Source organism: Aptenodytes forsteri, unplaced genomic scaffold (genome assembly GCF_000699145.1).
Source record: "Aptenodytes forsteri isolate BGI_AS27 unplaced genomic scaffold, ASM69914v1 Scaffold3, whole genome shotgun sequence".
Taxonomy (NCBI): Eukaryota; Metazoa; Chordata; class Aves; order Sphenisciformes; family Spheniscidae; genus Aptenodytes; species Aptenodytes forsteri.
Genome location: NW_008795283.1, coordinates 2,203,667 through 2,218,653, shown reverse-complemented (window position 1 = coordinate 2,218,653; position 14,987 = coordinate 2,203,667). Strand labels below are relative to the sequence as shown.

The following is a 14,987-nucleotide window of genomic DNA, read 5'->3' as shown; positions in this document are numbered from 1 at the left end:
GTGAAACCTAAGTCTGCTTGTACTTCCCTAAGGATTTCTGTCCTCTGGAATTTGGAGAAGGTGCTTCTGCAGGACCAGACTCCCTACTCACCCTGTGGTGGACCGTTTTCTCTTGGCTGGGTTTTTGACACTGTTCTTTTGATCTTGAAGTTCCTGGCCAGTTGAAGTAAGTTTTGCATCTGACAGAAGTAATGTTGAAGAACCTTTAAGCTGGCCCTTATGCTGTTACCTTCTGTTTGCAAGAGGCAAGTTGCTTAGACCTGTTGTGTTGCTCTCCTGCTCTTTCCTTCAGACAGGCCCTCGATTTATTTAGATTAGTACACACATAAAAGAAATGCTAACATAACCACTGTTACAAATTACTTTGTCCAGACACCTGGAGTTACAGAACTCACCCCACTGCTGTTTACTGCCCTAGTATTGCTGGCTCCTGCCTATGTTTAACTCTTGGTGACTTTACAAAAACAAGTTGCTTTTTCCCTCCCCTGGAGCTGCCCACTCTAAAGAATTTGCTGTGACTACTCAGTCCCCTGCTTGCCCTAGAAGTTTCCAGAGGAGACAATAACTGCATTTTTGATGTTTGAAGTTGGAGACCTCTTTTCTCTCTTGGTCTCTGCAAGATAAAATCAAATAAAGAAGCAAAGGATGAAAACCTGCTTTTCCTCACTGCAGGTCACTGCTATCAGATCTTTGCGTTGCTGGTGCAGTACAATGGCAGGGGCACTGGATCATCCTTACGCGGGAGCTCTGTGGCTTTTCATTGCGCATTTATAAATCAAGGTGATGTTGTTGGGCTCAGAATCCTTTTCACCCTTTGTGCGACATAATTCCAGGGAAACTTTTCCCTCTCCTGAAACCCTGGTTATGAGTAGTATTTTCTTCGCAGTGCAGTGTGTGCAACAGTCACTACAGCATTAATACTTCCCTTCCGCAATGCAGGGTTCTATTCAAGAGTTGGGGCTCAGGTGAGATGGAGGCATCTCTGCTGCTGTCCCCTGTTCCCCACCCTCTCTCTTAATGCCACTCTGAGATGGGATTTGCTGCTGCTTGGGACACGTCCTGTCTGGGACCAGGGTGAGAGAAAGTAACAAAGCATTGAGTTTGCCGACTCCCTTGTTTAGGGATCAATGGTGACTTTTATCAGGGACCTGCATCTGTAATTTCCCTAGTACCAAATGCAGCCTGTGAGCTTGAGGCAGGCAGTCTGCATTTCCTCTATTTAAGATGCTTTGCAAGTGGCTGTGACCGTGTAAAGCTAAGTGGGCCTGTGTCCAGTGCTGTGATCTAGCCTACGGCACATCCCAGGTTTCTAATCTCCGGGAATGAGACAGGACCGCGTGTCTGCAGTGTGTCACTTCTGAATAACTGCATTGGGAAGGGCTGACGTTTGGCAATTATAGCATCAACATCGATACACATAGGATGGCATAGGTCAAAACAGGAGCAGATGCCTCACAGCATGTATAGGTCTGTATTGGTTAGATGATACCCCAAAACTCCAGATGCTTTATGAGGCACAATGCGGGCAGTTCTTCCCCAAATCCTAACCCTGGAGGGAAGGCAGGATGCAGGAAGGAACAATATGATGCTAATGTGCTTTCCTGTGGCCATTACAAAAGACGGGATCTTTTGGAGGACTGTTTGTATCTGTGCAGGGAGGGAGGGTTTCAAGAGAGGAGCAAGGATTTAGGGACCCAGAATAAAAAGCTTGTTGCAGGAGTACTAAGCAGGAGATGAATGGGGACTCACCTGAGCTGTGTGACATATAGGCAGGGCAGAGGCTGTGCTGCATCTCAAGATGCAGCAAGGCATGGAGGCAGACAGAGTTTTGATGCTCTAACTTTGATCAGCAATGGCCCTTTAAGGCTGAGCAAGGCGTGCAGCATGGAGACTGCCCAGTCCAAACCCAGCAGCCATGTGAACTGAACCCGGGTGGGCAGTGCCAGGCTGGCACAGCAAAAGCCTCCCGATGGCAGAGGGAATCTGATTGAACTTGCTGGCTCCCACCCACTCTTGTCCCCTTTTCCTCAGGACGAATGAGAAGAACCTGTCTCCAAGCACAAGATTTTGGGGGTATGTGTCAGAGATGCCTGACAATAAAACATCCGTCTCGCCCTGATTTCTACCTGGTAAGCTGCAATGTCGAGTGAAATAGCCTTCTGAGCTGGCTCTGGTGCAGAGGTATTTTGGCTTATGTTATTGCTGGGAGCTTTCTCTCTGATGAGCTCTTTCTGCCTCTCTGTGTTCCTGATCTCTGGCTCTTTTCACTCCTTTTTTTTTTTTTTTTTTTTTTCCTTGGGCTGGGATGTGTGCTGTCTGTAATGCATCAGGAAGTAATGCGCAATGAGGAAACTCTCATCGTCTGTGCATCAGGGAGAGAAGTATTGACTCAGTGCTGAGCAGTCAAGTTATTGATTCAAACCATAGCCCAGTCTCTCCGTCTGCCGCTTGGAGTGGCTGGTTACGTCCTTCTGGTTCATTGCATTTCATTTGATTCCCAGAGCTGCTGCGCAGAGGGGGAGAGTTAGAACCAGATCCATCTATAATGTTCGCTTCAAAATCCAGTTCCGTATCCCCTTCTCCGTCCATGGAGCAGGCAGATTCAGATGCTCTGGACATCAGCACCAAAGTGCAGCTGTACGGCGTGCTCTGGAAGAGACCCTTCGGGAAGCAGTCGGCCAAATGGTCAAGGAGGTAAGCCACAGTCACTGAGGGATGCTCAGGTGAAATACAAAGCCTGAGGGTGCTGGGGTAAGTTAGAGCCCGAGTGCTCAAGTACAGCTAGCCAGGCAGAGACTAGGGGTGAAACTTTGGGCATAGCTTCCTTGCTGTTCTGAGTCTGCTTTACATGCATGGCACCCCATTGTGCTTTCTTCTTTATCCTCCCAGACCCTGTGCTACATGCGCTTCAGGGTGGAAATAGGGACTAGTTGCCTTCTCTGGTTAATTATCCTATGATCATTTCATGAAAGAGGAAGAGTCAGCTCGTATATTTTGCCCCAAACTGCTTGACTTTGTTCATTAGCACTTGTTAAAGCTCTTTGAGCCCTTTGGGTGTGAGATGGCTAGGCTGAACTGACTGTGCATGTGGCACTGTGTGTGCGCGTGTATGGTCTGCAGGCGTTTGTAGACGCCAGCATCAGTACTGCTGTGCTGCGTGACGGTGATGGCACGCTTGGAACAGCAAATGCAGACTCTCTTCCCAGGGGGGAAGGTGGCTCCGAATTCTATCCTGTCTGATGCTAGGGAGTTGTAAGCTGCTGTGTGTTGTGTATCAGTAGCCAGGAAGTTTGGAGCTGGAAAGCATTTGCTATAACCTTTTACCAAGGACAGAAGTATGTTCTATAATACTGCAGTGATGGGTCAGTTTGAGGTTTAAAGTTGGTGTAGTTTCTTTATGCAAATCTCTGAATCTCACAGGAGAGTTTTCCTCTGGTTGTCAAATGATGAAACACGACTGTTTATGGATGGGTACTTGCACAGAAACATGGTACAGCTCTTTCTCATTGCTCACTGGGGGTACATGATCCAATGGATTAAGCCTTCCAGCATTCCTGGATGGCAGATTAATGTCACTGCTGATAGATGTCATTGGCAAATGATCCAGTTAGAAGACTAGCAGCCGAGAAACTTGCATTTTCACCCTACCACTGCCAGAGATATGTTTTGTGATCCAGGATTTGTTGTCGTGATCTATTAAAGAAGGATAGTAGTACTTACCCGCCTTTAGTAGTTTGATATCTGCAGATGGAAAAAGTCTGCCAGAAAAACAAAGTAATGTTGTTTTCTTTCCCCCCTTGCCTTTCCACTGGGGAAAGGCACAAATGAGTCATTAACAAAAGGCAGCACAGGAAGCCCGAGCTACCTCTGGAGCTGAAAGACAATTTTGTAGTCTTTGTAGCATAGCGTGTCTCAAGGCTTTTCGGAAGAATAAATTAACCTGCACATGAGCAATGTGTCGACTACCTCTGGTACTTACCTTCTGTGGGTACCTTTTTGCTTCAGTCTGCAGCGTAGACACAGCACATCAAATCCATTTCTAAACCCAGCTTTCCCAGTTTTGCTCTGTGTAGTAACCACAGTGATGTCCAGTCTAAACCTGGGAAGATGGCATGGCCTGAAAAGTAGCTAAATGTTGCTTGGGAAGCAGTTTTGGTTTTGTAGCCATCTTTGACCTGCGTGCAGGTTTTATTCTGTACTACATACACGCACCCCCCACACCCCGAAAACAATGGCCTTTTTTCACCCAGGAGAGAGTTTGTGCTGATGCTCCTTACTCAGCTCCCAAACATTGATATTTAAATTATGTCTGGAAACTAATGTGATTGTGTTACGGAAAAGAAGCGGAGAGAGTAACAGAGGGGAAGGTAATTTGCTATGGAGGACACATTCTTAAAAGGCTTTCTTCTTCCTAATAAAAATTTCTTGCAGGCAAATGGCCCATCTCTGCTCTCTCTGTCATTATTTATTTAGTGCTGTTCTATTCCTAGAAGTCACCCCCATCTTCAGCAAGTGGTAAATATTTTAGTGATAGCAGGTAGGAAGAGATGGGGAGGTGACTGTGCGGCAGGGCTGATGTGGAAGATTAGCTGCAAGCATGGCAGCTGAGGGGTCCTGGGGGGACCAGAGACAGGTCGGTGGGAGATGAACACAGGGAATCTATAGGGTTTGGAAGGAAGGGGTTTCCGGAGTAGAAAGACTGGAACAGGAGGAACGATAACATTTTTTTTATCACAGGAGAGATTTGCTTTAAAGTAAAAAATCTTGCATGTTATGTCAGTCATTATGGGGGGATAAGGAGCAATTCATCCATTCCCCCCACCTACCCTCCCTCCATGCCCAGCAAGACACAGCTGGTCAAGTGCATTATTTTATGAAAAGGAGAAGAGATGTTTCCCACTCCAGTTAAATTAAGGGAAAAAATTGACTATTACTAGATACAGTTGAGGATCTGATCTCTGAGCAATGTGGATCTTGTCCTGAAATCTTGGATTACTACTTTTTATCTGTTTGGTATTTACAGGTAGTACCTTTGCTGTGAAGTAGTTTTGCACTGGACAATAGTACTACTCCCTGTCCCGAGGAAAGTCTTTCCAAGCTACGGGAGATAAACCAGCATGTAACAGGAGGATTGATGACATCAGGCCATCAGCCATGCAGATGGGTCTGCCTGGCTCTTAGGAGATGCATGGTACTTACTGGCTTGATCCCATTCATTTGGCTGTAGCAACAGTGCTGCTGGAGACACTGAGAAGAAAAGCAGGTGTTTAAGGGAGGGATGGAGGCTGACTGGATAATGGATCAAGGAAAAAAATCCAGGCATGGTGTCCAGCGCTTTGGTGATTGAAATCCCAGGTTTGGGGATTTTGCAGCAGTAGGGGTTATGCAGAGAGCAGGGAGGGATAGCAGAGCCTTGTTTTAGTCAGAGCTGGCATCTGATGGCATCAGTGGGGACAGCAAGACTTGACATGAGGCAGTTGTTTGGAGCACTTTCACTCCTTTCCCTTGCCCACACCATGGTCTGTCCTGCAGCCTAAGCATTTGTGTGCTGCCTCAGGTACTGACCGAGTGTGGGCTGGGCGCTTCTGGTACTGGACCAATGTGGCTGTGTTTATCTGCCAGGGCTGACGTCTGAGCATGCTGCCTTTCAGAGCTTTATTTTGAAATGCCATTAGCAGTATCCTAGCTCCTATCTCTCCAAGAGAAGACGTTCTATTCCTAAGGTGAATTTTCTTTCCTTGTTAAGTAATATCCTTCCAAGAGAGATGCAACCATCATCTGAGTTTGCTGGTGCTTTTGACCAGTCTAAGCTTGGGTCACTGCTGGAGTGGCTTTGGAAAGTCATATTCTCAGCCCTTGACTTATGGTCCTCCTCTTCCCACCAAACTGCACCCCATTCTTCCTTCCAATTAACAACAAGTAGTTTAGTCTCTTCCCTACTACAAAAGTTGTAACAGCATCAGCCTGGCATGGAGTCTGGAATGAAAAGCACAAGGTACGTACGTGCCCTGGATGTGGCATGAATGGGGTGCTGTAGCTTTGCAGGTAGGAAGTGGCACATCCTTCTCTACTGTGAATAATCCCAGCCCCAAATAGAAATGTCAGGCTCTAAGCTGACTGTCACCATTCAGGTGTGAGACTTTGGAGCTAAGGGGGACAGTTCCAGGAGGGCATCTGCTCAGTGGTCAACCAGAGTCAGAAAGCAAGGCAGAACATGAGGAATTGAAAAGAGTAGAGAACAAAACACAAAATATGCTTATACCTCTGAGTAAATCCATCAGAGATGCCAGTTGCTGCTGGGAAGAGGGAAACACAGCACAGTTAAGAGAGAAATTTTATATTCTCTTGGACCAGTCCTGGCTGTGGCACTGCAAAGCATGCATGTAACCTTGTTTTCCAGCAGATTGGCTGCCAACAGTCACTGGATGTGATCACAGGACAGATGGAAAGGATAATTAAGGACTGTTTTCTGCTCTAAAAAACCTAGAAAGCACGCAGCTGCAGAGCAGTGTGTGTGCGTGCAGCACAGGGGCAGCAGGAGTTGCCGAGGCAGTGGGGCTGTGAGTCAAGCAGACTGTGTGCTTCCCTCTCGTCCTTGTAAAGTTCCCACTTGGCTGGCTGCTGTCAGGAAGCATCCACCTCTTCCAGCTCCCTGCCTGGCTGGGCGCTGCTCCAGGTGCCGGGGCAGGAGGCAGGCAGGAAAGCCTGGAGCTGTCAGGAGAGGAAGAGTGAGGGACAGGTACTGTGGCCTCCGAGCTGACGTGCTGATAAAGATAATTTGCCCATCGTTTTCCTGAGCTGTCCCCGAGGGAGAGAGAGCTGGGCTGATCTAGTAACTGGGATGCGTTGCCTGTGCTCCTGGACTGGTGCCCAGAAAACCACCATTGGAAGGAAGGACCAGTGAGACTGCTGCAGTTTTATAATGTAAATACTTAACATGGGCCATTGTCACTTCAAAAACTTTTACAAAGATTAGCTAATTAATCTCGTTAGCCCTCTGTGACACAAAGAAAACACTTTCTCCCCAGAGATCAGGTATCTCTGCTTTTCCAGTATAGAGCTGTTGTGTCTAATCCTGGCAGACCATGTCTCTAGCTTTACATCCAAGTCACTCAATTTGTTACTGTTCTTCTGCTATTCCAGTTTAATTACACTGTGATTTCAGTGGTTTCTTAGTGCAGGATCTAGCGACAGGGGATGGGTGACCCAAAGGAGTTGACCATGCGTGAATGGCTCTTGTATTACTTGTGCTGCATGTGGGGTGCACATGGTTGTACCAGGTCTTCTCACCTCTCTCACCTTTGCTGCTGCTCTCCAAGCTTTTTGAATGCTGCTCTGTTTTTAAATCTCTTCTTTTTTTTTTTGTTTCTTGTTTGTATTCAAAATCCTCCCCTGTCTTTCCAGCACTCCCTTTTCTTTTTTGTTTCTTGTTTGTATTCAAAATCTTCCCCTGTCTTTCCAGCACTCCCTTTTCTGCTGGCACATCTGTGCCTAATTCAGATGTGCTCAGCATCTTCAGCCCCCCAGTCCAAGTCCTAACTGTGTGTGTCTCCACATTCTCCCTTGGCCATCTTTTCCCTTTCTGCTCTTACTCACCTGGCTGCTGCTTCAGTCTTCAACTTGCTCTTGAGTCTTGTAACTCTTTCTCCTCTACTCCTTCGCTTCATCCCTCTTTCCATCATGCTGCATCAATTATCCTTGTATTGTTGTGTGGAGACTTTGTCCTGAAAGTCAAAGTTAGTGATGATCTTGGTTGCTTAGGTGTTGTCTTCCAGGTAAGGATAGAGGAGGGAACGTGATCTGAGTATAAATACATTATGTCCATCAGCTAACCAGATTTTCAATGTCTTTCCTTCATTATTTGCTGTGGGGTTTTATTGTTGTTATTTTTTAAACTCTTATTTTGTACATTTTCATTCCAAATCCCCACAGATTCTCTCCACATCTGTGAGGTCAGGGATCTGAAAGTTCATTAATCTGCCAGAGGCACGTCAGTTCTGAGATCTGTGCAATGCTTTGTTCTTGGTTTTTGTTTTGGTTTTGTTTTCCAATGGAGCATTATCTATAACATGGGGATTATCAGGAGCACTGAGCGGACAAAAAGTATGTAACAAACTAAAGCCTGGCTTTAACTGGGGGTTAACATTTAGATTAAAAATCACACATAGTTAAAGATCAGTATCTTTACCTGTCTTGCAGATGTTTCTCAAGGTGGTTCAGACTGAAAAGGCTGTTGAAAGCGATGAATAGACTTTCTCCGTTTCATGTGGTGTGTTGTTTTTTATTCCTTAGTTTTGTATTTGTGCCCACAGTATCTGGTTCACTCTGACCCACTGGACCAAGTACAGGCCATTGGCCAGGCAGGATTGTTCTTTAAAGATGTTATTTCTGTATTTATTGTGCAGATGAGGTAACATGTCCTTCTAAAAAAATCAAGTCCTTGTTGAACTAAGCATTAGAGACATAAAGTGAAGATGCAGCTACTCATAAGAAAACTTTCTTATAGAGTTAATGACAAAAGGTGGGAGGAAAAATGAAACAGGAAGGCACAAGGATGCTGCTCACAGAAGTGATGTGGACAGGAGGAACCAGAAACAAGCCCTGTCTGGTCTGTGGAGATCTCTTATATCCACCTTGGCCAGGGTCAGCTCTGAGTTTGCTGCAGGGGTTGTGGCTGCCTTTGCCATTAATGCAAATATGTCTGAAAATACCAATCCTTGTTTCACACAGAGGTGAGACCTTGATGAATCCACTCTCGGTAATGTGTCCCACAGAGACGTGCATAATGTCATCTGCTAAATGGGCCGGTGTCTCAAAGTTCTGTGAGCAGTTCAGCCCCCCACCTTCTCTGGGATGCTCCTTCCCATCCCTGCCTACTGTCATGAGGAAACCGTTCTGGTCCCTGATCTGTGATGCTGGCAAGAGATTGAGGATGGAGATTCCCATCGCAGGGAAAGCAAGTTGTGCCCCATGGACAGTCCATTTTCCTGTCCATCTCAGGCACCTCTTACAGTCATAGAGAGAGAGAGTATGGACAGCCACCACAGGTGGGGTCACGCATTGCTTTCCCAGCTGAGGGGATGTTAGATGCAGCTCCTCTGGGAGGTGCACTGGGACACGAGCTCAGGCTGGAAGGGAGGTGGTTCCCTGGGTGGAAGGTGAACAGTAATTGCTCCTACTCAGATAACTTGCTGGACAGGCTGCACTGTGAATGAGCACCTTTCCGGTCCTCTACCAACTAAATGAGCTCAGTGCAGAACAGTGATTTTTGCACCGAGTCGTGCTGTTCTGCTTAGAGAGATTTTGCCAGGCTGTGGTCAGGAACAAGAGGTGAGGTTAGGCAGTCAACCATAATGTTCCTGGAGTATCAAACGAGAAGACAGTGTCCTGCTGAGGAAAGAAGCTGGCTTCTTCTCCGCACCTCTGGTGTCAACATGAACAGGTATAGATGAGTGGGCAAAGAGAAGAAAAAATTTTAGGCACAATAGTTGCTGCTGGTGTTTGTGCGTTCTGAAGATTTCTGGCTGAAAATATGCACGTGTTCAATGACTGTCACTTTTAAACATTTTGGAGCAAGCGCACAGTAGGTCCAGAGCTCGAGCTTGCTGCAGGCATTTAGAATTTAGCTTTGTTCTGTGTTTCTCTGTCCCTCTGTGAGCCCATGGCTCATGTTTCCACGGCATGTGGCAATTTAATCTGTTGCCAGAGCCACAGCAAAACATCAAGAGGTAGGAGCTAGTGGAAGTGCTAAAGTTTTCCCCGAGTATAATAATGATAATTAATTATAATATATTATCATAACATATTATTAATAATGATAATTAATAATATAATATAATATATTATAATAATTTTCTGCCAGCTTCAACTTCTTTCTTTAGCTTTAGGAACTAAACCGGTACCAAATTGCTGTGCTCATCTGTACTGGAGGCAGCACTTGGCTCCATCTGACGGGCCCTCTGCTTCAGAAGAGAACTGGGGTGGGGACAGGCATGTGGAGGTATTAGAATTGCTCTTGTGGATCAGACCTCTCGTCCCGTAGCCCATTTCTAACGCTGTGCTTCAGAGCCAGCAGGAATCCCTGGGCTGCCCAACTGGAAAGCGCTGCCCGGAGAAGTCTCCTCCTGATCCCTCTCAGTGGAGGCTTTCTGCCCAGAAGCAGGAGGCTTTCCTGGGGATGTTCTCAGTATTCACAGAAATGCCTTATCCTTTCCAGATTCCTCATGAGCTCTTGTCCTCAGGACCACATGAAAGTGATTTACACAGCAGTGTTTTGTGCCTTTGTAAAAAGGCATTCTTTATTAATTTTGAGCTTATTGCCTTTCATGTTCTTTCTGAATCCCTCTCCTCTCATATCAGAAAATATGTATGGAACAGTGCAACACATTTTCTTTGTCATTTACTCTTGAAACCTTCCTACTAAACTAGTCCCCATCTTTTCAGCCGCTCTTCAGCATTTTTGAGTGCTGCAGAGATTTAGACTGAATTTAAGCTGTCAGATATCTCTCCCCTGTACCACTGCCTGCAGAGTAAATGAAACCTCAATTTTCAAAGAGAAGAGGGACTCTCCCAGGGGCATTTTGAACATCCAAATAAGCTAAAAGTGGCACTCCTTTAATCAAAATTTTGAGGACATGCTCCAGTAAATTAGAGGCTTGGTTTACAGAAGTTGTGATATTTTGTGGCTACTATGCAGTGTTCATCAGAGCATACCTAAGGCTAACTGAGCAGAACAAGGCACATTTTAATGTCACGCATATGAGAGAAAAAAAATTCAATTTCCTTTGTATTTACAAAGGTCAATGACAGGAGATTTTGCCAGGAGCTCTGCTTAAAAATATCTCTAAAATTTATTTCTGCTCCTGAGTGCTCTCGTGGCCAATCTTTTGCCTAGAGAGTGGCTTGGGGATGCTAGCCTGTGAGTTCCTGCCATATGACTCACTGTTACAGTGGGAACACTTCCCTTCTGGCTTATGCCGAGATGGGAGGAAAGAGGATGGCAGGGAGTAAATTGCAAAAATAAGCTTTTAGTTGCTCTTAGCCCATGTGAGAGAGACCCTTGAAAAAAGGAGCAGTTCTCTTCCAATAGGTTGAATCCAACACATGGGCTAGACAGAGCCCGCACAGGTCAAGATGCCAGAAGGCTTTGGCTGTGCTCCTGTCTTGGGCGCAGACCGCCATCCCATTCCCCTGTGAGTAAATGATGCTACTGTTTGCCTTCAACACTGATGCGTGCATGCTGTGGTAAACTGCGAGCACAAAGCATGTGAACTCAGCACTTAGTGTTAAGCACTAGCACTTGGCTATGAACAGGAGTGAGGCACCTCACCTTAGGCTTGGATATGGGAGTAGTAAACTCTTCTGCTCAGAAAGCAGCTTTAGTTAGGTGGAGATTTTATTGTGCTGTGAACCACGACCTCTGTTCTAGCAGAATTTATTTCCTTTCTGTGTCTTAAAGGTTCTTCATCATTAAGGAAAGCTTCCTGCTCTACTATGCCGAGAATGAGAAGAAGAGCTTTGAAAGCAATAAATACTTCAACATCCACCCCAAGGTGAGCAGCGTTTGCATGGGAGAGGGGGTTATTCTGTTTCTAGCCTCCCCCCTGCCCCCGCCCCACCCCACGGGCCCAGCAAGTGAAGAAGGAGTAACACAAACTTGAGTGAGAAGAAGAGCTTTGAAAGCAATAAATACTTCAACATCCACCCCAAGGTGAGCAGCGTTTGCATGGGAGAGGGGGTTATTCTGTTTCTAGCCTCCCCCCTGCCCCCGCCCCACCCCACGGGCCCAGCAAGTGAAGAAGTAGTAAGTCACAAACTTCTCGCAGATCCAGGGAAGCCTCAAAAAAGCAGGAATCATGTCAGTACCTTTTCAGGCTCCTTACTGATTCGGCAGATACATGACCTTAATATTTGTTTACCTGATAATAGATGTACCCCCTGGTTTTCATGATCTCCTAATCAACCAGTCTTGTGGGTATGAGAATATTGTTGGCAAAGCCAGTGGTGGGGCTAACACTTTGGTTGCTGCTTGTTCCTAACCTGTACTCACACTCATAAGTGGTCTCAGCCAGCCCCTGCTAACCCATGTGCCCTCAGCCCTGAGAAGCAGCCTCCGTAGCTCTGCTGCCTGGAGCTCTCACGGGGGGGGACTCTGTGCTCCGAGTCTGCTTTTAGCCTCTCTAGTCACTGGAGGCTGATAGAGCACATGTGTTTCCAAAGGTGCTGATTTCACCCAGCCTGGTTAGGGGCAGCAGGCCACCCATCTGTCCCCACACAGCACGTGTGGGGTGTTGACCTACTGGCGGTGGCTGCTGCCCAGCCTCTCTCATGCTACCACACTGTGACTCTGCAACATCTGCCCCTGTCGGGAGATCACCTCCTGCTTGATAAGAGCTCCCACTTCCATGTTCTAGCTAGCAGCCTTCCCTCCAAGCTGAATGTGGGAGAGCCATCTTTACCCCTTTTCAGATACACTTGGAGATCTCCTGGTGGTGGTGGGAGGAGTTCTGCTTTTCAGCAACTGTGTGTATTGCCCCTCCTGAGATAGCTAAGGCAGGGCAGGGGCCTACAAGTGACCAAGGGTGAAAGTTCAGCTCCTGGTTAGTTAATAGTTATACTCGATTTGCTGACTGATTGGAGTGCTCTGGTTCATCCCCAGGGTGTCATACCCCTGGGAGGCTGCATCGTGGAGCCCAAAGAAGAGTCCAACATGCCTTATGCCATAAAGATCTCTCATGAAGACTTCCATGTAAGTACACTTCTTTCCTTCTCAAAAAAACCCAAACACCGCAAAACATTTTATTGCTGATGAGCAGAGCTAGACTGGCAGTCTTTCCCACCCCACCAATGTGTGCCTACCCTCTCTGGGCAGACTATCCTGAGAAAGAGGGTGGGTTAGCATCCTAAGTCCCCTCAAGGCTTTGCTGCTGCTCCTGCTTTGACAACCAACAAGGAGACTTGCTCTTTCTGATGGCAGGTCTTATGATACTAGTAGGCCAATAGACAGATATTCAGGAGCCCTAGAGCTCATGTTGCTCTATCATTTTGCTCCTACCGTGACTGCTTGCTGTGTGCATCTCTTTCCAAGCAAGAATGTGTGGTAGGCCTGGGCCATAATTGCTCCCATGTGATGTCTCCCTCAGAGGTGGCAGCCTGTGGCAGGCTCTCCTCCTGCCACAGCTGTGCTAGTTGTGTCCAGCTTGTGCACAAAGGCGTGTAAGGCACCAGCCTCTCTAATCCGGGTTTTTCCCCCCTCCCCTCTTCTAGGGTAACATTGTTCTAGCAGCCGAATCAGAGTTTGAGCAGGCTCAGTGGCTGGAGATGCTACAGGAGTCTGGAAAAGTGTAAGCTTCTTTCTATTCCTTATTCTCTTTGATCTGCTCTGTAGATGCGTAAAGGATAAAGAGGAAAAAGCCTGACTAAAAGGAGTACGGGGAGGCAGAGAAACTCCCCAAGACTACTAAGACCTTTAATTGCCTGCTAGAGCAGTTAATTCCAACACTATAAGGCTGAAAATGTTCATTTGTAATTAATGGGGAACATGGTGTTACAGTGGATCAGCCCAAGCCAAGCTTTGCGCTGCTGCAGTGAGCCTGGTTTTGGTGCTGGAGCAAGCTCAGTTACCTCCGTAGTACGGTATGAAATGCAACACAAAGCTGCCCATTAAAGCTTCATGGGAGCATGAGCCCCATGGGACACAAGACCCAAGGCAGAGGTCTGTCACCCACTCAACATGAGCAGGCTTGGCCACTGCAGAGGAGGAGAGACCCAGATTCAGCCCTTGAGTAATTTAGAGGTTTTCCTTCAGTAGCACAGGTCTGCACTTGTCTTCACCAATGTTAGACTTAACTATTGCCAAGGGCAATAATTTGGGGGCCAAATTAATCTTTCAAGTGTGTATGGGAGAGAAGGAGTGTGGCTGCACAGCTCAGGAGGGTTCTCGCAAGCGAGCCCTGTGCGGCTTCTCATTTCACAGAACCAGCCTTTTCTCTAGTCCTTGCTCCAATATTCCAGCCCTAGTGTTTAAAACAGGAGCTAGAGAGGTGGCTGCACCTAGCTAAAAATCTGCCTGTGACACCCCCTTCCCTCCCCTCTCTTCTTCTGTTTTTGCATTGGTGGAGGAGAGCAGGGTAGCTCCAGTGCTGGCTTAATCAGTGCTGATGATAGCCTGCATGTGAGGAAAAGCAGAGATGATGTGATTTATGTTAGCAGGGTCAGGTTGGGAGCCAAGCAGCAGCCAGAAAGGCACAGCATGGGCCAGTAAATTGATCTGCAATGAATGGGAAAGCTAAAAGGACACAGCTGAAATCTTCCAGGCAACCTGTTTTAGTGCCCTGTTGTTCCTGGACAGAGATTGTACTGCTGATGGCACTGCAGCACTTACAGTTTATTGTGATCATCCTACAGTCTCCCTCATCATTTAGAACCAACCAAAGAAGAAAAAAAACCCACCCTCAAGAAAACCCAACTTCATAGTTTGAGATTTTGTTAAATAGGGGAAAGAGGAAAAAATGAACCCAGGATGGGAAGCGTCCTCTATCCTCTCTTCTTTGTTTCAATTTTGTCTGCTGCCTCTTTACATCTGGGGCTGGGGTGGTGTGTGTGTGTGCCTGCACAACTGCTTATTACCTCCACCATCAGAGTGTGCTCAGTGATGCCTTCAGCTCTTCACTCCTTTCCAAGCCTCCTGGTTTGATAGGGAAACCGCCTATTCAATGCGGAGGGGAGCTGATGGTCTCTCCACACTTCTAACGTGTTGTGGCTTGGACTTATCACATTTGCCAGATCTTAAAAGCTTTTTGGAAATGCACACAGTCCTGCTTCCCAGTCGCCTAGGCTGTCTTCCCACCCAGAGAGGCTTTTGCTGCTGCTAGTGGGGGAGATGGGCACACGTACGCTCTCTATGTCCATAGTGGCATTCCCTGCACTGGTTAAAAGTAGACTTGGTGGCAATGGGGGGGGGGGGGGGCCCCAAAAAAGACACCCAA

The 14,987-nt window shown here is 46.9% G+C and overlaps 1 protein-coding gene across 1 annotated transcript in view; it reads left to right on the top strand.

Annotated features, from left to right (window-relative positions):
* Positions 1 to 2,545: 2,545 nt before the first annotated feature.
* Positions 2,546 to 14,987, top strand: part of PLEKHD1 (pleckstrin homology and coiled-coil domain containing D1) — a 27,338-nt gene continuing 14,896 nt past the window's right edge. The window contains exons 1-4 of the mRNA XM_009279281.1: positions 2,546 to 2,694; positions 11,459 to 11,552; positions 12,659 to 12,748; positions 13,267 to 13,343. Coding sequence (XP_009277556.1) covers positions 2,546 to 2,694; positions 11,459 to 11,552; positions 12,659 to 12,748; positions 13,267 to 13,343 — 410 coding nt within the window. The remainder of the gene's footprint in view (positions 2,695 to 11,458; positions 11,553 to 12,658; positions 12,749 to 13,266; positions 13,344 to 14,987) is intronic.